This window comes from Meleagris gallopavo, chromosome 12, assembly GCF_000146605.3.
Source record: "Meleagris gallopavo isolate NT-WF06-2002-E0010 breed Aviagen turkey brand Nicholas breeding stock chromosome 12, Turkey_5.1, whole genome shotgun sequence".
Lineage (NCBI taxonomy): Eukaryota > Metazoa > Chordata > Aves > Galliformes > Phasianidae > Meleagris > Meleagris gallopavo.
In genome coordinates, this window is record NC_015022.2 from 11,491,102 (window position 1) to 11,511,740 (window position 20,639).

The following is a 20,639-nucleotide window of genomic DNA, read 5'->3' on the forward strand; positions in this document are numbered from 1 at the left end:
TTATGATGGGCTTTTCTTGCTGTTGTTGTTGTTTCTTTGGGGTAATTTTTACTATTCAGCTGATTATCTCAATTAATTTGGCATTAAAACAACGTCAATAATATTCTTTTTTCAAATTCTTTCAGCATCAGCATCAAATTCTCACCTCATCAGCTGGGGTGGGGCACTGTGCTGATGCAGAGCACAGGATGAGTTCCCTAGAGAAGATGCTGAACCCACTCATACAGTGCTTTCCCAGTGCATAACCAGCAGTGTGGGCAACCTGCGCCGTAGAGATGGAAAGGAGAAAGGAAAAACTCAACAGTCCCTTCCTGAGCAGTGACATTTCTCTGCCCTGTTGGTTCCCTCTGTCCAGAGACTCAGCCATGGGAAAACGCCATCTGAGTGCTACGGAGGCACTGAAGTCAGGAATGAAAACTGTGCAACTTGAGAGCATTTAAGTCCTTTTCTCTTCCTGGGGTTGGTAACTATGTTAAGAACCAGACTGAGCCTCTAATGAGATAAAAGGGTGCAAGTGCAGCCCTTACACTGGTACACTTTGCCTGCAAGAAGCCCTTGGCTTACATCAGCCTCCCCACGGGGGTCTGCTTTGGAAAAAGAGTGGGTCTTCCCAGGAGCCACCACTGGGTTAAGTCTGCTGATCCACAATACACTCTGTAAAGAGGTTTTTATCATTTCTAAGTGACTCCGTTATGTCATATGGATGCTACACACAGCTCCAGGGATGGAGGGTCACACCATGCAGTTAATTGTAACATTGCTGCATTGTCAGATTTGAAACTAGGCAGAAATTGGAAATCAAAGTGTAAGTTCTGCTGCTGAAGTGTTCCCTGCTCAAGCAGGTCCTGAAGGAATGAAGAAGATCAACAGCATTCCCCGGAAGTACTTTCATTTCCTGTTTGTGGAAAACTTGCAGCAAATTCTATCCAGCAGAGCTGTTGGCCAGACAGCATTTAATTGTCTCTATCTACCAAAGAAATCAGTAGAATACTCTAGAGCAGATGTAATATCTATGCCCGCTCAGCTCCAAGCAAAAGAGCAAAGACAGCAGGAAGATGAGGTGCTGGGGATCCTCTATGACCTGCAATAAGGAGATGAAGTTAGAAAGTGATAAATCACCATGGAGTCACCATCCCTGGAGGTGTTCAAGAGCCATGGAGATTTGGCATTGAGGGACGTGGTCAGTGGGCATGGTGTGATGGGTTGGGTGGTTGGACTGGGTGAGCTTAGTGGTCTTTTCCAACCTTAATGATTCTATGAAATTTAAGTGAAATCCTTTCCTCAATAACTGCCCCTCAAATGCATTGCAATGATTCATATCAGCTTCCTTGGGAGCAACATTATAGTTATAAACCAGTGCTAAAGAGAAGTCTTTTCCAAACCGAGCTGTGCAGAGCACTTTACCTCCCAGAAATCAGTGTCAGAATGGGCCTTTTGTCCTTGGCTGAAGCAGGAGTGGTTTTAACACCGTTATCGATGATCATTCCAGCCTGAAAGAAAATGGAAATGTAATATTATGGTTTATTTACATATTCTACAGTTCTTTCCACTTCCAAGTTCTGTCTCTAATTGTCCCAAGCCAAAGTATATGGCACAATCCTAATAACTGCTTCTGCTAATAACGTATGAAACAGAGTATTGTCAATACTATCAGGAATTGCATGTGTCATCCCAAACTGCTCAATATTTCCTGAAAATGCAGCTCTCTTCTAAATGTACACCCATACACCTAAACATACTGCTGCAGCCTCAGGACCAGCAGTCCTCACCACGGCACCACACACAGCGTGCTGAGGGCAAACAGGGAAAGAGTGAGAGAGGGCGATCAGACACAGTGGCTGTATTTATTCTTTTAGAAGCCGTTTGGTCAATTGCTAACATTGGCAGTTGAGGCCTATAATTAGACAAGCTGCCAATAGATGCTCCTGTAGGCACTATTTTAGGAAAGCAGAAGCAAAGAATGAGCCCAGTGCAGCCAAGCAGAGGGAAGAGCGTTGGTGCCCAGGAGCCAAGAGGATGCTGGCTGGCTCAGAGCGCTGCCACACCAGCCTGCAAGCTGCTCTATCTGCAGACACAAACAAGTTTGCATGAACTCCGAGCGAAACAGAAAGCACAGGCATTAATAGCTTGCAGATCCAAAGAGCTGGAGCGAGAAAGCGATGTTTTTTTGACGGCAGCATTCCAGTTGCGTGCAGACTCACTCGGTAGTTGGAATGTGCGCGGTTGTTGGAAAATCTCCCCATCGGCATGTGCTCCGAGTAGCCGGGGGAATACATGCCCGCCGAGGGCCCCGTTGGCACGTGGTGCAGAACAAACCAAAAGCCTGTTTCCTGAGAAAAAGAAACGACATCTGAGCCTTCGCTTGAACCTCTTTGCTGGTCTGCATTAGCCCAAGGATTTATCAGTAAATCCTCAAGACGTAAGCCAGAAGATTTCAGGACAAATCACAGCTAGCAGCATTGACCTGTCTAACTGCGTTCAGCAGAGCGCTGAACTCACACACGTATTTACAGTCACACTCCTGTGCAGCAAAAGCAGGCTGCTTTAATTTAAACTGTGACATCTATCTTAAAGTTATACGACTTTTCTAACTCACAACACGCACATACATTGATGCCCTCCCATCTGTGCATGTGCACATCTTAAAAATCACATCCAGTTTATTTAGCTGTCTAAAAATATATTTGGGAACCCAAACGTAGGCAATCAGGTTCTGAACTTCTGGAAAGACCGCATCTCCTTATTTAAGGCTTGGCTTGCTTGTTTATTTGTCTTAGTAGAAAATTAAATCTCCCAATGTGACCAAGGATTTCTGTGGAATTAGCGTTAGTGTTGATTGAAATTTCAGGGCAATGTTACTGTACTGCAATCAACAGAATCACTGCCAAAGACTTCACTGGGACTATGCAGCCAGATATATTTCATTTATTCAGGCTGCACACTGTGCAAAGGCTGGGAAGTTTTGTTAAAGTCGTCCAGCTCTAGAAACAGCAAGTGTGGAGAAGTAAGAAGTATGGAGCAAAAGAAAAAACATTACCTTTTATTGGCAGCACTAACCACATTAATATATGTCTCTATCTAGCAGTTTCAAGAATGCCTGAGTAACAGAAGCAGGTTTTATTCCAGCAAGAGCCTTGGCTCGCAGGGCCCTCAGCTCTGAATTGTTACCAAATAAGAAACTTCTGTACTCACTTCAGACCCCGCAGCTGCACAGTTTATAAGGTTGTTGTGTGGGTTGGCTATCCAAAAGGTGGATACAGCGCTGCAGATGAGGAAAACAAAGAGTGAGATGAAAATGACACTTTGAGCACACGCCAGAATCATGGCTCAGCTCCTCACAGTACAGGCATGGCTGATAAGACCCCAGATAAGGGGTCTTGCCCAGGGGCAAAGGGGCTGTTTGTTGTTTTTCTTTCTCTTCTCATACCACATTTGTCCTTTGTGGTTTGACAGAGAACATGGCCTTATCTCTTAAAACCCCAGAGTATTAAATGAGGAATTTCTATTGCAATTCCAAGCCTGCTATGAAGCTGTCAGATGTCAGTCATGTTTTATGATAAGGTAAATATGTTGTTGCACAAGCTACAGAAAAGCATTTGCCCCCAAATAAGCCCTCAGGTTCATTAGAGGTTTGTTTAATCAAGGGACCCAATGAATTACCTCTAAAGGCTTTGGAAGTATACCATAGCACCTGCTTTTACACAGAGCTGCTGTGATTCATTAACTTTATTTGCTCCCACCCCACTATGCATTGCATTTCTTCTGGAACAAAGGGACTCCATTTGCCTAATGCACATAAAAAGACTCTTGAGAGATGCCCGTTGAGGAGGAAAGATCAATCTATCGCTGTCCATCTGGTGACATACAGTCATCATTAACCAACGGGCACATGAACTTTGGGAGTGAAACATCCAGGAGACACGTGACTCGCTCCCAAAATTTGCTGGGTGGGATTCATCCTCCTGAAGGGGATGCACCTACCTAACCCTTACGTCTCCTTCATGAAGGATTCAAGGAGTCTTTATATTCTAAAGGAATTTCTGGTCTAAGGCAACATTTGATACATTTGACTGCATCATGAAAATGTACAAGGCTGGGCTAGAAAAAACAACTTGAGATTATTGATAGGCTGCCTCCAAACACAAAAGCAAGGCCTTGAATCCGCTGCATTTCCCAATGACCTGTCTCAGCCCAGCCCTGTTCCTCACAGCCATGTGCACTGGACATGTTACTGTGTCATTTGGCACAATCCTATTGTCTTAATTACCAGCAGCAGCTGCCTGCCTGCCTATTCCAAGCCAACAGAGCCACAGCTGGCACTCATCCCTCATCCCTGTGCCGAGTGCCTTGGCTGCTGCCCATGGGGATGGCGTGGGTTGATGCGCGGGGCAACCACGGTGTACTCGTGCACTAGCAGGCTGGATGAGCACAGTGCAAAACAAGGGTTCTATCTAATCGGTCCTTAAATTCCTTTATAAAGGAAGACGTAGCGTATCAAAGTACAGTAGAACTTTTTCATTACACATCAGCATATCATTCCTAGTACTATTTTTCTGTAATAATATTTCAAATGACACAAAACATGTCCCGCTGACAATTAAGTGAATTATGTGGAAAATGAGAACAATGGCTGATTTATTTTATGAATGGATGCATTAAGTGTCATTTATAAACAAACACAGATGTGAAAAAAAGCACCGCATGAATTTCATCTCTTTCTCTTGCCAAAGAAAAAAGCTAAAAATATGTTTCTCTGGACCAAACCCCAGTTAGTTCTGAGGACAGAATGGGTGATAGTGATAGAGTCTCAGCAGACTAAGAGTACTTTTAAATGAAAGAAAACACCCAAAGATTTTTAGCTGTTATTAGGCATCAATCAGCTTCTCACTATCTCATTTTGAAGACAAAAGTCTGGCTCTGTAGACTTTCTCACTGACTTCTTGTTGGTCAGAAATTAGTTTTTTTAGTGTCATTTTTTTCCCCTCGAACTACAGCAAAAGAAAACCCCTGAAGAAAAATCTGAACAGCCATTTCTCCCAGCAGCATCAATGCAGCAACAATGCTGTGTAGTCTCAAGACAAAACTTCACTGTGGAGGAACTTCCCTCCTCCTGCACAGCAGTCTTACTGTCAAGTTTAGTTTTGATGATCACCATCAATTCAAAGCTTCTGAAGGCAAACTTGATGTCCACATATTTGCTCCAGATTATTTGTTAATGTCCCTTCATTACAGTTGCTTTTCCAGCTGTTAACTACACAGGTTTCACTTTAAGAGTTTACTGTTCTCTCAAGAATTGGTGTGAAGGGAGAAGACCAAGGAAGCTAATGAGATACCAAACATGCATCAAAATGAGCACTTGTCCCTAGCAGCCAGTAACAAGCAATGAAATCACATTCCTTGGCTGTACACTTAGATTTTGAGGTAGAAAAACAGAATGAAAAAATGACCAGAATGGACTTCAGGAGCTCCATGAGTCCATATTCTGTCTTATGATAGGATCAACTGCAACAACAATATTCATGACTGGTGTTTCTGTAACCTGCGCTAAAAATTACTAGTAACAAAAAAACCATGAATCCTAGCAAGAACTCTAAAGCTTAACTATGTGGCTAAGCTGGTCATGTTTCTTCTACACTTCATTTGATTATTTTTTTCTACAGGCAACAGAACTGCAAAAAGAACTTGTGAAATCCCTTCTCATTGCAAATGCTTCTATAATCCTCATCTAAACCTCAGTTGGCAGATCTGAAAGGACACTTAGAGGAAAGGATCTTGCAAAAGGGAGATGAAAGGCATTGAGCATTTTTCAAGTTTAATACTGAAAAATAGAAGTTTTGGGAAGTTCTCATGGAAACATTTTCATGAGCTTATGCATAGACACTATTAGTGATCCAACAGGCATATACAGTCTTTGATCTTCTATTGCCAAGCCCTAATTCTGTGCTAAACTGCATTTATTACAACATGTTTGTTTTATTCTTCGGTTTGGGTAAATTGCCAATGGATGCATAATGCCAATCCCGTATCGTTAAACTATATCTGTTCCCTGCAGATAATGGCTTTAGAATAAATGGGAGTATTTTCATAATCAACTATCATTCCATATGGGCACTAATGTCAGAATCCAGCTCATTCTGGACGCTTTATTGAACCACCGCAACTCCTGAATGTGCAAGGCATAATCCTATTTCAAAAGAGATTTCCAGTAATATCTTAGATAGCAATCACCACAATTGGCTTCATGGTAAAAATGAAAATTACAGCCCAGGTGTGTAGGCAACTAAATTGGAACTAAAGTGGAATTCATAATATTTTGTGGGTAAATCCTGCAACAATAGAAAGAAGAAAAGAAAGGCTCCCACTCACCTACAGTCTTGCCTGGGTTTAGGGATGTATCCTGGGTAAGCACCCTCTGTGATCAGTTTGCACATCCTGCTGTCTCGGTCAGAAGGGAGCAGAGTGCTGGGTTTAACAAGCAGTCCAAGGCAGTGATCAAATGTGTTGCGCTCTTCTGGTCCGTCCTCCGTAAAGAAACAATGGCCCAGTGCATCATAACCCACAACATCCTTCACCTGCATGTACAAAACAAAGGTCAAGTTTCATCCTTCAGCCATTACATATAAGGAAGAGACTTTACAGTAATAGCACTCCAGTATCCTCTTGAACTCAGGGTGTACAAGCAAAAGCAAAAGTAAAAGCAATATCGCTTTCTACACTTAAGAGTTCATTGTACAAAGCAAATTTAGATGTGGGAGTTATTAACTAGAATTTGTTATGCTCTCAAAATTTAAATTCAACTAGAATTTGTTGTCATCTAGGGAATGCTAGTTCCATTCTTTTGTCTGCAAAATCAGACTATCTTAGCATGGACTGGAAGAAACATGGGGTGCAGAAGTGAATGAAGGATGTCGGATGTTCAAATTACATCTGGGCTCATTCATCTTCACGTAGAGTTACACAAGCAGCTACATAAAATACATCTGAAAAATGCAGCTGAGCTGAAAAAATATTTTTTCAGGCTATCAGAGAGGTGGCAAGTCTTTTTTTCCAGACAGGCTGGCTTGTTTTAGCTTTGACCTGATCCTTTTTTCCAAGTTGTTGACAGAAGCTTTACTTGACCCTGAGACAAATCAGCTGGTGTTAATCAGTGCTGTTCTGGTTTTGTTTCAACGGTGTTAACATCAGAACACTATTGTGTTGGACAGAACAATACCCATCACCTCACTAGAGGATCTGAAAAAACAATTTCAGGAGCAGATATGTGAACTCAAAGCCTAAGGCTTGGATTGGCTGGAAAACAACAACCCTCAGTGTCCAACAAGTTAGGTATTAATGTATATATCTGGGATATGGAAAATGAATTTCAAGCCTTCATTTGCCTGGTGAAATGCTGTCTGTCTTGGGGTCTCTCCTTGCTTGTCCCATCAGCCTTCACTGATTACCTACCTTTGACCTGGGAAACCTTTCTAGCAAAGCTTAGATAGACACCATTGTTTTTCTACAAATGCTTCTTATGAGACAGCAATCATGAAGGGACAAATATGATATTAAAATGGATGCAGAACTCATTCTCTACAGGGTTGTTGAAAGATCTTACTCCTAAGCACCTGGGTTACTTTTGTAAGCAGGACTGAGATTCTTCTGTCATCTACATGCCTCATGTTGAGGCCAGGAGAACCAGTTTCAAATCAAATCCCAAGACTAGTGTTGAAATGATTACAAGAATGCTTTCACTTAAGAGAGAGTACTTTGCTTGCCAAATCTACTGCAAGCTTACATTTGCACACACATCTATTATGTATCATCCATGCTCCAGTGTAAATATTCAAATCTCTGAACATAAGTCACCACAGTAAATTAAACAGAGTTAAAATGACCTGCAAAGTGGTACATTCCACTAAATTACTTCACTAAAATTTACTGCTAACTTCTCTAATTTAACTAGATGACAGCTTTTGCAAGGTCAAGGTTTCTTTATTTAGGCATAAACAGTATGTACTACATTGAACCATCCCTCCCTGGACACATGAGCTGTCCCAGCCTTGCAATTATAAAGGTTTATGGGATAGGAGAACATCTCATTAGAGTGACCTCTTTTCAGATGAAGATTTCCAGTGCGTAGAGGAAGCCTTTCAATCTCGGAGTTGTTAAAATTGCAGACAGCCACCAAAGACAATTAGTTTTCTTGCGCACAACAGTAGCACTGGAAAAGCAAGTAATGGTGCTGCAACATTTAGATGATGGAAATGGCTTCCTCAGAGAAACATCAGCCACACGGAAAAGTCATTTATCTCTCCAACCAGCACAGTGCTGCACCAGGACTAGGATATGAAGACTTGTGGCAATCAGATGACAGTGGGGCAAAGCCCACCACTATTCATGGGATGTAATGTTACAGGAGAATATCTCTCCCAGTTTGTTGAGAGGAGTGAAGCAGAAAGAGGAATGTACACTGGCAGAAGGGCTCAAAGCCAACAAACCCAATGTTGTCCTAACTCATCCCTGAAAGCCCACAGAATAACAGAGTTATCAATCAGGGCGACCTGGTCCCTACTGTATCTGTCACCCTCCACTTGATGAATTACTTTTCCCATATCTCATCTCCCGCTCAGCTCTGACAAACACAAGTTTCCTGTATGTTTTTTCATGCACAAGCCCAGTAATGAAATGTTCGCATTGCAGAAGAACTGCAAGTTCCAAAAGATTTTTTCCAAAGGACTTAATTTTTGATTAAAACCTTCTTAACAGTCCATAATCTTACCTTAACCATGAGTAATTTATAGCTAGATAATGCCCTCCGTGGCAAAACAACCACTGTGCAGTACAGCTGGATTACTAAAATCAGATACTGCTTAAGTAGTCACATAGCTCAGCCTCTTACTCCATGAAGTACAGTTCTCCCCTGGACCCTGACAGAGTGTTTATTGACCTTCATTTAATTTCTTGCACTAATGGGAGTTTCTATTTTAGGTTGCTCACTGGGGTCCAGTGGACAGAGTGGGAATCAGAGTAAAGTTTGATCCCAGGGATTGCAGTGGCGTAAATGGGTGGTTTTTATGGCCAACGTATTAAAGAAAACATTGGGTAATTATTGGAAATGTCAAGAATTATGCTGAGAATTTCTACAGATTTGTTTCCAAAAGGACCCTCTGTGCCTCCCTGTGAATGTGAATTTGTAGACAAGCACAGAAAAACTCGCTGAGGGAAATAAGATTCTGTTGGGACAGGGACTTTCAGCAGCACCATGCAGACGCACAGAAAAACAGTTCTGCCATCAGGAATAAATAGATGGCTCTACAGTCATGTGAAAAACCCCTTGGAAATCAATGGCCTACAGTTAAACGCATCCTTAAATGCTATGCTATGCTGAGGTTTAACAGTCCAGCTAAATGTTTTGCATGGCTATTTTCAAAGTCTGTTTCATGTACATCATCAAGGAGAGTTTTCCCTCAGAAAAGCATGCTATAGATCACCCTGACCTCAGAGAGAATGAATGTTACCTGGGGGAAGAAGGAGCTGTTTGCTGTCTGTACAAATGCTGCTCATGCATGTAGAAACAGGTAGTGTTGCCCAAGTCAGGAGATAGTAGGCAGCTAGGAAATACACAGAATAACCACAGTACTCACCAGAGACCTATGTGGGGTGCCAGTGAGTTTATCTGGGGCAGAAGGAACAGGAAAGGAAGGGAAACAGAATCGGAAAGCAGATGAGGAGATTGCAGTGGGATCACATGAAGAATCAAGGCTTGGAGCTGCTAACTGCAGATGTCTATCTGAGCAATGAAACACCATTTAAGTGATGCAACCAGGAGTACCTGTTCTCTGATGAAACTGAACAAACAGATGGCTTTACTTCACTGCAGCTTTCAATTCAGCCATTAGCAATAATTGAATGGTTAGAATAAAAAATAGGTTAAACGTAGAGTTTAGTATTGACACATTTTGATAAATTACAATCAGCAGAGATTGCATTCTTAAGAGTTTAGATTTTACATACCCAAAATCTAAGATTTCTCTAGGGTGCCTTTTCCTGAAAGCAAATAATGGTCATTTAGGGCTGTTAAGTAACAGCAAGAGAGAAAGCTGTTTTCATCAGCTGCCTCAGCCTGTCTGAATTTCATTGTGTCATCATGGCTGAAAAGCATGAGCACATGCATCTCTCTGCCATGCATCCCCCGAAGCACAGTTGTCACTTGGAGAAAGCAGAAAAGACAGAACTATTTCCAAATGCTCCATACAAATCTATTTATCTGGCTGGTACAAAAAATGCCAGGCACAGGGCATTTGTTTTGCCAACTATTAATGAACAAGGAATTAAGATCTCATGTCAGATTGATAAACAGGGATCTAGCTGGTCTGCAGTTCACCAACAGCTGTGCAAACTCTGCATACACAGATAGTGTGTTTATGGTGCCATTGGTAAGAGCCTTCTGTGGCACACAAATCCTGAAACAATGACCTTCTCCTCCGCCTACTCATTGCATGCTCAGCCCCCGTGCTGGTGACTTTGAATGGACAGTTCTCATATGATCTTGAGTGTCACATATATATATGTATATATATATATACTTATATATATATACTTTTTTCCCTACAAGATGAGTTCAGTCACTAGATTTCATGGTATAAACTTAGAAGGACAGAGATCAGAAGCAGGATTCACAAATAGAAGATAAAAGCCATTCCTCTTCTGGAACTGCAATTTCAATGTCCTCTCTTTAACTTCTGTGCATTTTAATTATGCCTGTGACTTCCATTTCCATTGCTGCCACTTTTGGAGGCAGTATCCTGCCTTCCTAGCCAAAAGGAAGACTTTGTATCTGAACTGATACTTGGGAAAAAAGTTGGATAGTCAAACTTGATGTTTATTCCACATCTTTAGCAGCTCTGCTTTTGGGATAGATTTCTTTATACTTCCTGAATGCAAGTAAAGATTTCTCTTTTCTCCTGTCTGGTTTTGTGCATGGAGCTGATTGGATATATAGTTCCAGGAATGGCATTCATTCAGAACATTTTGGATCTTGGTTTCCTTGCAATCATCAGATGGGTGGAAAATACCCTATGTTAAGTTCTTGATGTGGTTGGCTTTGAAGATACTGTCTTAAAATGATGGGGAGTTCAAAACTAATAAAGCAACAAGGACTGGGACCAACACAACTTATTCCTATCCCAGAAGTACCAAAGGAACAACTGTGCTCTCTGAGGAAACCGGGGAACAAAGGTGGGGTAGCAGTGAAGGAAGCCTTCTGGGGTCCATACCATGATCCAGGATGCTCAGTATGATAATGTTTCCCTCTGCAGACTTACAACAAAGAAGGCAGCATCTCTACATCTAAGGGAGAATCAGACTGTGCTCCTAGCACTTCTGCTGTACTGTGAAGTGTCTGATAAGCATATGTCATTATATAGATTTATCCAAAAGGATTTTCTGTTTTGGAGATTAATTCTGACAAACCAGAGCTCTGTGAATGCTTAACGTTGTGAATGACATTGCAAACCCAAAGCTTTATTATAGGAGAGATGAAGCACACTTAAACCTTCTGATTATCGTCTTTAAATAGCAAGCTCTGTCTATAGCCAGGTCCAACTACTCATTAGAGATGGGCTGGTCCACAGACATCCCTGCCAACAGACAAAAGCTCTGCCTGCTCTGATTCACACACAGCCTGCAGTGTCACTTTGTCTCCTCCTTTTTAAGAATGCAGGTTGAAATATGCCTGGAATATCTACGTAATTAGGAGAAAGAGACAGATCCTAGTTCTAACAATAAAACACCTTACATTGCAGTAATTAAGCTGTATTCACACGATGAGGAAATAATTTGACTGGTGCCTGGATCTATAAGGTAGACATTGGGGTTTCTTACCAGCAAACCATTGGATCCGTGGATTGTGACACAGCGGGAGAAGGTATGGTGGATGGAGACATCCTTCACATATGTTGGAGGGTTGTAGCCTCCTTTCTCGTCCACATCTCCAGCCATGTGGAAGTGAATTGGGTAATGTCCCATTGTCTGCTGGCCCATATATTTCAGTTCTAGACCTTCAAGATGGGTAGCCTTAAAATCAAGAGCGATCTGGAGAATGACAGAACATCAGTCAAGAAAGATAAAAGGGTGTTGAGGGCAAGAGGGTGGGGGAATACAGGGATGTAGAGCAATGGATGTATCTGCTAGAGAGATTTATTATGTGCGAGGGAGTGTATGGCTGCAGGGTGAAGGAGAGAGTCATGATTGCTAAGGAGTCCATAGCTGCTCTTTGATACCATCACTGCCGCCATGACTTTATTTTGGAAGAAAAAAGCATTCAGGTTTAATGTTTCCCATGAGTTTCTGTCACTTGGGCTCAAAATGAACCTCCTGGCAGGAGCACCACTGGAATTTGGGGAAAACTAGAATTGGGATATGGAGGTTGTATCCTGGATGGGTTGAGCACCAGCCTCACTGGGTATTGTCTGCATGGGTGTATTTCAAAGCTGAGGGACAGGTAGCAGCAGTGGGGTGGATCTGCTGCACCACAGGGAGGGGCTGCTTGCTCAGCAGCTGACACAAGAGATTCCTCCATTCCTGCAGCCTGACTTTCTCAGTGCAGAAGGTGTGGCTGGGTGGAGGAAAGTGTAAGGGGAAGGCTCCAGCCCTACCTTGATGTGTCCCCCAAAGGTATCGAAATCAAAGAAGGAGCACAACTTGCTGCTGTACTCATAGCACTGCCCCTCCATCTCGCCCATGATCACAACGTTCCTGCTCAGCAGTCCCACTTCTGCCCGCATGTCGACGCCATCAATGACTTCGCCAACGTGGAGGTACGCTGCTTTCCCTGCAGGAACAAGATCCATTTTCAGAGTTACTCTGCCAGCGCTGCTGGTTTCCCCTTGTGCTTCCTGTGGTGGGCTTGGTTGATAATGAAAGGAGCACTGGAATCAGCAAAAACTGTTGGCTGGCTCCTCAAAAGGCGGAAGGCTGGAGCACAGGTGTCCCTCTGTGTCCTGCTGGGACATTTGCAACAGAGGAAGTGGGATTTTTGGTCTGAAGTTGCTCCAGTTAGTCAGGGAGCTAAACCAACAGGCTGCTAGACAAAACACTTCTCCTACCTTAGAAAGAGACTGTGATCATTTCAGAACTGCAAAACCTCTCCCTGATTGCTATCCCGAACTCTCAGTTTAGATCTGCCTGCACATCTCCGGCTTGCTCCCAGCACCTCCGTCTGTCCCACACATTGCAGCTGATAGGACTGCATGCCAGACCACATTGCTTCTAACCTGCCTCCACAAACACACCTGGCTCTGTGGAGGGGTTAAAACCACAGAGAGCCCTCCCTGCCCTGAACAGAAAGGGGTGAAGCCCAGGCACAGGGGATGTCTAGAGAGCAAAATAATCTCTTTGCTGTATTTTTATTCAAACATATGCATGCTCCTTCCTTCCTTCCTCGGCTTTCTGCAGAGAATGCAGTTGGAAAAAGGTTCATCTTACGGACTACATTCTGTATTATTCCAGTAAAAATAAGTAATAAACTCTTTAAGTAAACACTGAACTTTCAGGAATGCTACACTTGCATGTATTTCATTTCAGTGGAATCATTCAAAGCAGTAATTAGAAACAAATGGCAAGCCCAAAGCCTGGCTATCATTGTGAAGTACTTTGTGCTGCACTGGAAGTGCCAAGTTGTGTGGAGGATTTTGAACATTGAAACATTCTTGTTTTAACCAAAACACATTGCTATGACTTTATAACAAAGATAAGCAAACACCATTCACTCCCCCTTTCTGCTGGTCTGGGAGCAGCGTAGTTCAAAGGCAATACTGGGATTTGGGAAGGGTCGGTGCTCCTTCTTGCTGCCAGCAAGGCAAGGTCCACACCACTGTCTGCCATGGGTGGAGGGTGTTGTGGGAATTGGATGCTCAACCCCACAAGTGACGACACTGAGAGGCCATGGGTTTGCACCTCACCTGTATTTGCAATTTCTTGCATAGAAAGGCCCTGAGCTTTCCCACAGAGCTACCATGAGCCAGGTCTTGTGGCCAACATCAGACCCAGCTTACCCCCAAAACAGCTCTGCTTCCCTTATTCACTTCTATTAAAAAAGCAGTGGCAGTGGTGTCCTCTGCACAGGGATGCGCCATGATGAACCATTGAGCAGCTCTGCTAGGGAACAGAGCCACAGGTTATGAAACCATTTTCAAGCTGTTACTTTCTAGTTTCCCCCAAAGCTGACCTTTCCTTGATTTACTGAAATGCAGGAAGAAGTTCAGATAATCTGAAGAATGTCCTATTTCAAGCCACATCCCCAGGATTTGTGGCAGTGGAATTAGATGGGCAGTTTTGTTATTTATGTGCTGAGCTCTAGAATAATAAATGTCATGCTTGCATGTATTTAATTTAATTTAACACCAGTCCAGACATGCAAAATAGCATAAGCACTGGCAGGAATGTTAAATACGCATTAACCAGTTTCTAAATATAACTCCTTGGGTGCATGTTTTTCACTTTCTGCTTTTGCTGACTTGACTTGTTTAGAGATAAAAGGAGAGATGGAAAGCAATCCCCTTGCAATGTGAAAGTGGATTTTGAATAATAGCTCCTTTAACAGAGTTTTGAAAAACAAACCTCTCCTCCCGGCAGCCAGAAATCCAAGCTGCCCACGGCTGTGGGGCCATCCCACTGACACGGCTCACGGGAGACAGAGCCGGGCATGGGATCGCTCTGGTGATGTCAATTCCTGCTGGAAACTGGCACCAGGCACTTCCCACGGGGCCAGAAGCACCGCGATGTGCGTCCATAGACACGTGGCACCTCCACTGGCACGGCCAGTGATTGGCATGAGGAAAGAAATCAAACAAAAGAGACTGCTCCACGGTGTGCTTGGGCAGCTCACATGGCACTGGGAGCGTCCCACTGCAGAGCTGTAAACCTGAAGCCAGGCTGCTGCTCCTCTCCCCAGGGAGCAGTGTGACATCTGAGCATGGGCAAACCCAAGCCTGAGGTTGGCAAGCCAGCCCAGAAGTGATGTGGGGCAAAGAAAGGCAACTCTGTGTGCAGAATAGAGGAGGACCATGCCTGCTGCTTCAGCATCAAAGCCATGCCTGGGATTGCCCAAACAATAACGAGTGCAGGGCCACTGATTCACCACCTCCTCTCTGAGCACATTCATGCTGCATCCCTCACGGACAGATGTTGCTTTGCTGGTGAGCCTGGCTTGTGCTGTGTTACAATCTAAACCAAACAAAGCCGTATGCTGACACAGATTACATCTCCCCACAACAGGCCCATGTGATTGAGCTCAAAAGAATGCCCTGGGTTTGCTGCTCTCTTTGTCATACCAGTTCCTTCACTTAGCAAAATGTTAATTCACAGGGAAAAAAAGCTGCATTAATGTATGGGCTTGCTGACAAAGGTCTTGATTCAGCGAAATAGGAGACCACTTCCATGCTTATGACTCAAGACAGCGACTATTAAAGTCACCAGTGCACTTAGTAAGGAGAAGGTAATTATTAAAAGAAAGTATGCATTAAGATAAACATAGATGATCCATTAATCAAAGACACACTTATGTCAACATCATAGCAATTCCGAGTCTCTCCAAGCTGTACAAAGCTCCAGGAAAACCTGCCATACCTGAACCTAACCCCAAAGCCTGGGCTCAGGCTTTATCACACTTGGGAAGGGTGGAAATGTAGAACAGTTTCAGCAGCTCCAGGTGTGGGTGGTGCTCAGCTCTGGTAACACTCTGAGATGTCTCTAAAAAACCTCCCTGGTATATTTCTACTTTTCTAAATGCTTCGGCTTTAAATGCCATAAAGTGCCACATATCTTTTTCAGAAGTGAATCAGGCACCTGAAAGTCTGTATTTGGTGAAGATAAAGTGGAGCTAAGATGCTTCTGGATTTGTTCTTTTTCCCTAAGGAGTTTTTTTGTTCTCCTCCAGGCTCTGTGGATTAGACCTTCCCTCTCATGGTCTTTTAATGCTTCCCAAACCAGAGTTTCTAAAGAGAATCATAGAATCATAGAGTCATTAAAGCTGGAAAAGACCACTAAGATCACCCAGTCCAACCATCAGCACACCCCCACCATGCCCACTGACCACATCCCTCAGTGCTACATCCCCACAGTTCTTGCACACCTCCAGAGACGGTGACTCCACCACCTCCCCAGGCAGCTGTGTCACTGCAGCACCACTCTAAACACAAACTTGCCTGCTTAATTCATGCATCACAGTGACAATAAATCCTTCAGGGAATCTTTAAAACCAGTGCAACTCATTGCAGATGCCAGTCCAGATCTCTGCCAGATTTAGCATTTTTGCCAAGCGTTTGTCATCACTGATGGTAATGCCCCTGTATCTTTCTATTTAATAACTGACAAACGTTCACACAAACATCCTATAAAATTGTTTGATGGGATTTGCTCTTGCATGCCTGAAATGCAACGCAGCATAGCTTGAGAGATCTGACCAGCCTTGAGTCATACACTACATCCTGACATCTTACTGAAAAATTATTCCTTAAATCAAGGGAAAACAGGTTTTGAGTGAAAGGACTTATAGTAGAAAGGATGAAGCTTTACAAGGAGTTCAAAGCAATGCCCAGAGATAGAAGGAAAAGACTGCTGAAAAGACTGCTAGAAAGGTGCCTTACACAATGCTTCCTGCCCAACCCTCAAGCACCAGGGATGCCTCAAAAAAAGAACTTCTGGCAAGTTCCAGCAAAAAATGATGTCAACTTCTAAAGAGAACCCTCTCAATCTCTGAAAGTATCTGAATTTTGCTGGTGGAGTAACTTCTCCCACCTTCACAGCACACAGCGAACGCTGACGCAGGCAGTTTCTGGGAAGTTGTTAGATCACTGTGTGTCTACATTTTTAATTCAAACATCTCTACATTAACAAGTAGCTCCTTCTCTCTATAGAATTCACTGCCCCATAAGCGAGATTTAAGATATGTAGGCTCATAATAATAGATTTGCTAATACGTGGGATAATTGGAGTAATTATGCTATGCACAAAAAGGTTTTTCTTGTTTTATCAAAAGCACATAGACACACAAAAGGGTATTTCATCCTTTCTATTCCATGGTGAAACTTATCAGCATTGGTAGTAACTTCACACAGTGCAACGAAGATGCAGATAAGACTTGTTTCCCAGGGAAACTAGACCAAATACTTGATTTTCCTACTATCCAGTGCTGCCACAACACAACCCTTCCTTCCTTCCTTCCTTCCTCCTCCCTCCCTCTGCCCTGTGCCATCGTCCCTGCCCTTGGGAAGCTGCAAGATCAAAAGGTTTTAATCTGTTCCCACAGAGGAAAAATAAAAAAATAAAAAATCAAACAAAGGAGTCAGTGGAGAAAAATCCTCCATTTATCAGAGTGACCGTCTGACCAGGAGCAGGACCTGCAGAGCTGAGCCCTCGCCCAGGCTATGCTTCCTTGTGGGAGCAGCAGTTTTGACTTGAGCACAGTTGCTGCGATAAGGCAGCACATAAGATCAGTCCCTGCGTGTCCTCCCTTGCTTCCTACACTGAGATTGTCAGAAGTCCAGTTAGACACCCAAATCCTACTGAAAAAATCCTGATGGGAATTGAGTGTTTACTCTCTTAAGCCGTTTGGAAAAGCCCAGCCTCTAATCAGGCCACTTCTAGCCAGTAAAGCAAGTAGGAGTTTTCAGCAGGAAGTATCAATATAAATGGGGCAGGACCCACACAATAAATCTGACTTTTTTGTCCTAATACGCTCAAGTATGTCTATTAAACTACTAGCAAATGATGAGAGCACCAATTATAATTAAACCTTCTTATGCCAAGTGACTGCCACAACAAATTAGCTGTCCACACAGATGAGTTCTTCTGCCTCTTTTTAAAAGAGTCTCTAAGTAGTTCAGACCTGAAACTTAAGTTTATTTCCAAAAAAGAAAGAATAAAAAAAAAAAAAGAAAGATTAAAATGAACATAAACCATCTGGGTAGGAACGGTTTTATCATTTGTCTTTTAAAGGACAGATTTCAGGAGTTCTCAGCTGCTAAACTAAAACTACTCAGGATAATCAGGCCACGCCACTTACTACAAATGACATCCCCTCGAGATGCCGTGTATAAATATATCTGTGCAGAAGCCTTTCTCAGGAGGAGCAAAGCAGTCCTGAATAACTCACATCAGGAAAGGAAGCAGACATTTATGACAAGTGCTTTCCAAATGCAAATCAGAGCTGAGCACTGCTGCACAAGCACAGGGGGATGCTCACCTAGCATGGAGATACCACCCCCTGGCTCATTAGTGTTCCTTATCCTGTCTAATTGCACATCATGGCTCAGGGCAATGGATGTTAGGTGATGGTTAGGCATGGAGAAGGTCAGAGACCTCCTGGCTGCTAAAGACTGGACAGCTCAGCCTTCCCCTGTTTTATTTCATCAATGCTGAACTTTGAATCAGGCAGATGATTTTATTTTCTGGTGAGAGTGTGCTTTTGCTACAAGAAAATTGGATGTGATTGTTACTACTGGACCAAATTTTGCCCTGATTTATATAATCAGTGAAATCCCATTGACGTCAATGAAGTTGCCTGGATATAAGTAAAGGCAGACTTTGGCCGCGGTGCTCATGTCATTTGTGGTAATAAAAGGAATGTCCTAATTCTCCTAAAGAGTAATTGGAGACCAAGAGCATAATTACTTTAACAAGTGTTTCCATGCTTCTTTACTTGAAAATCACATTAACTTTTTTGTAGTTTTTAACCCCTTATTAATTTCTTTAAACTAACTCAGTTGCCATTGCTACAGAAGATAAATACAAGATTTTTTCAGATCCGTTAGATTATGGGAATTTCAAGAGATTTATTTATATGTCATCTTTATTTTCACTGACAATCTTCCAAGATCATCTTCATGATATAATTTGTAACATACTGGTCTGGTACAATTTTTCCAACAGCTCAAAATTACTAAAGAAAAATATCCAACTTGGAGATGTGTCTTCTTTGAAACTACTAGTCATTTTAAGTCATAAGACTATGATACATTCACGCTGTGAATAATATTTTTCTTGGCTTGACGAGCACCTCTCTTTCAGACTGTCTAACAATGAATGGCGAGAGCCCTGTGGGAGGTGGCTGCCAAAGGAAGCACATTCAATACCTTCCAGAAGATGTTGCATCAGAGATCATGCAGCTCTTTTCACAAAGCTGAGCAAACTCCCGGGTGCATTGGATGTTCCAAGTGCCCAAATGGTTTCTCAGAAAGATCTTACTGTAAATGCTGACAAAACCTCTTCCTAAAGCAATTGCCAGAGCAGAAGCAAAAGATACGGTGATGTGCATGTTTCACAACCAGGCAAATTCTGCCATAAAAAATGGCTTCAGCTGTTACATGCTTTTATACTGTAAGATTACACTTGCTTTTGTAAAGCATGGCAATTGAAAGCCATGTATTTACAAAAGATGCAGCTCGCTTGATATTTCCATGTTCTGCTCATTACCACACCAAAATCTAGCTCTGGAAGAAAAAGGCCACCTCACAGACTCAAGTGCAGTTGCAGATTTTCCCCTTTGCATTTTACTTTCATGCTCATAGCAGTAACAGTATGTGCTTCACCATGGAAGCACATTGTGTCTGAAGGTCACTTTACAATCACTAGACTGCAAGGTCCTCTCATCAAAAGAAATTTGTTCCATATTTGAGCTAGTCACCTTCAACAGAAAAATGCTGAAACTCTGCAAAGCTTCCTGCTCCTTCTGCTCAGACTAATTTAGCAGCACTCTACAGTCTCCATTTCCTGTGGCTCAGGATAGTACACGTGCCACATGACTCCAGAAAAGTTTGGTTAATACATCACCTCAGAGCAATGCAGTCTAGAGACACAGCAAAAGAGAAACAGTAGCTTTAGTAGTAAAACAAAAATAAAATAAATCTAAAATGTAAGATTACTTGTCTTGTTAGATACAACTCTTTTAGGAAAATAGCCAGCTGGTCGATTACTTCATAGCCTTAAAATCTCTCACACTCAGATCCTCCCTTACCACACTCCTCAGATCAGCTGTGCTCATCTCCTGCTTTCCAGGAAGTGATACATTTTCAAATACAGATATACAAAATTGAATGTTTCAAATACATATCCAATATTTGTCTCCATGAAATAAATGCATCCATTCAACAATAAGCTTGAGAACCAAAAAAAAAAACCAAAAAAACCACCAAACCCAGAGTCAGCTATGGAAAGGGAAGGCAGAAAGGAATCAGAATCAATTTAGATGATTTTCTAGTAAGAAAACCATGCGTTCTCAAAAGTATCATCAAAGCTAGGCATCAAATTCAGGTGTCTTTTAATTTTTTCTGATTCTTAACAGAGTTCACTCAGTGAAAATGATGGAATTTGTGAAATGCAACACTAATGATGGATCACCTTACCTGCAACCTTGACCTGGGTGGGTCTGCAAGATGGGCATGGCAGTACTTGGAACTCCTCCGCCTGGTACATGGAGTAGTCAGTGCTTGCAACCACAATCCTGTCTCCAGGCTCCCATGAGCTCACATCGTCCACCAGATTCAGCACCGTGCTGTTCACATTGGTGTCAATGGTTACCGTAAGCTTTGGTTTCACTGCAAAGCCAAAAGGAAGGGTGGAGGACACAGTTAATCTTATCAGAAAGTGCCAGCTCTTTT

At 42.7% G+C, this 20,639-nt stretch overlaps 1 protein-coding gene across 2 annotated transcripts in view; it reads right to left on the reverse strand.

Moving 5' to 3' along the window:
- CEMIP (cell migration inducing hyaluronidase 1) overlaps positions 1–20,639 on the reverse strand; it is a 61,875-nt gene that overhangs the window by 17,912 nt on the left and 23,324 nt on the right. For both annotated transcript variants that reach the window (XM_010717463.3, XM_010717462.2), the window contains exons 11-17: positions 20,385–20,576; positions 12,639–12,814; positions 11,866–12,075; positions 6,367–6,572; positions 3,193–3,262; positions 2,202–2,330; positions 1,405–1,490 (exon numbers count right to left, since the gene is read on the reverse strand). In XM_010717463.3, the coding sequence (XP_010715765.1) occupies positions 1,405–1,490; positions 2,202–2,330; positions 3,193–3,262; positions 6,367–6,572; positions 11,866–12,075; positions 12,639–12,814; positions 20,385–20,576 (1,069 nt within the window). The remainder of the gene's footprint in view (positions 1–1,404; positions 1,491–2,201; positions 2,331–3,192; positions 3,263–6,366; positions 6,573–11,865; positions 12,076–12,638; positions 12,815–20,384; positions 20,577–20,639) is intronic.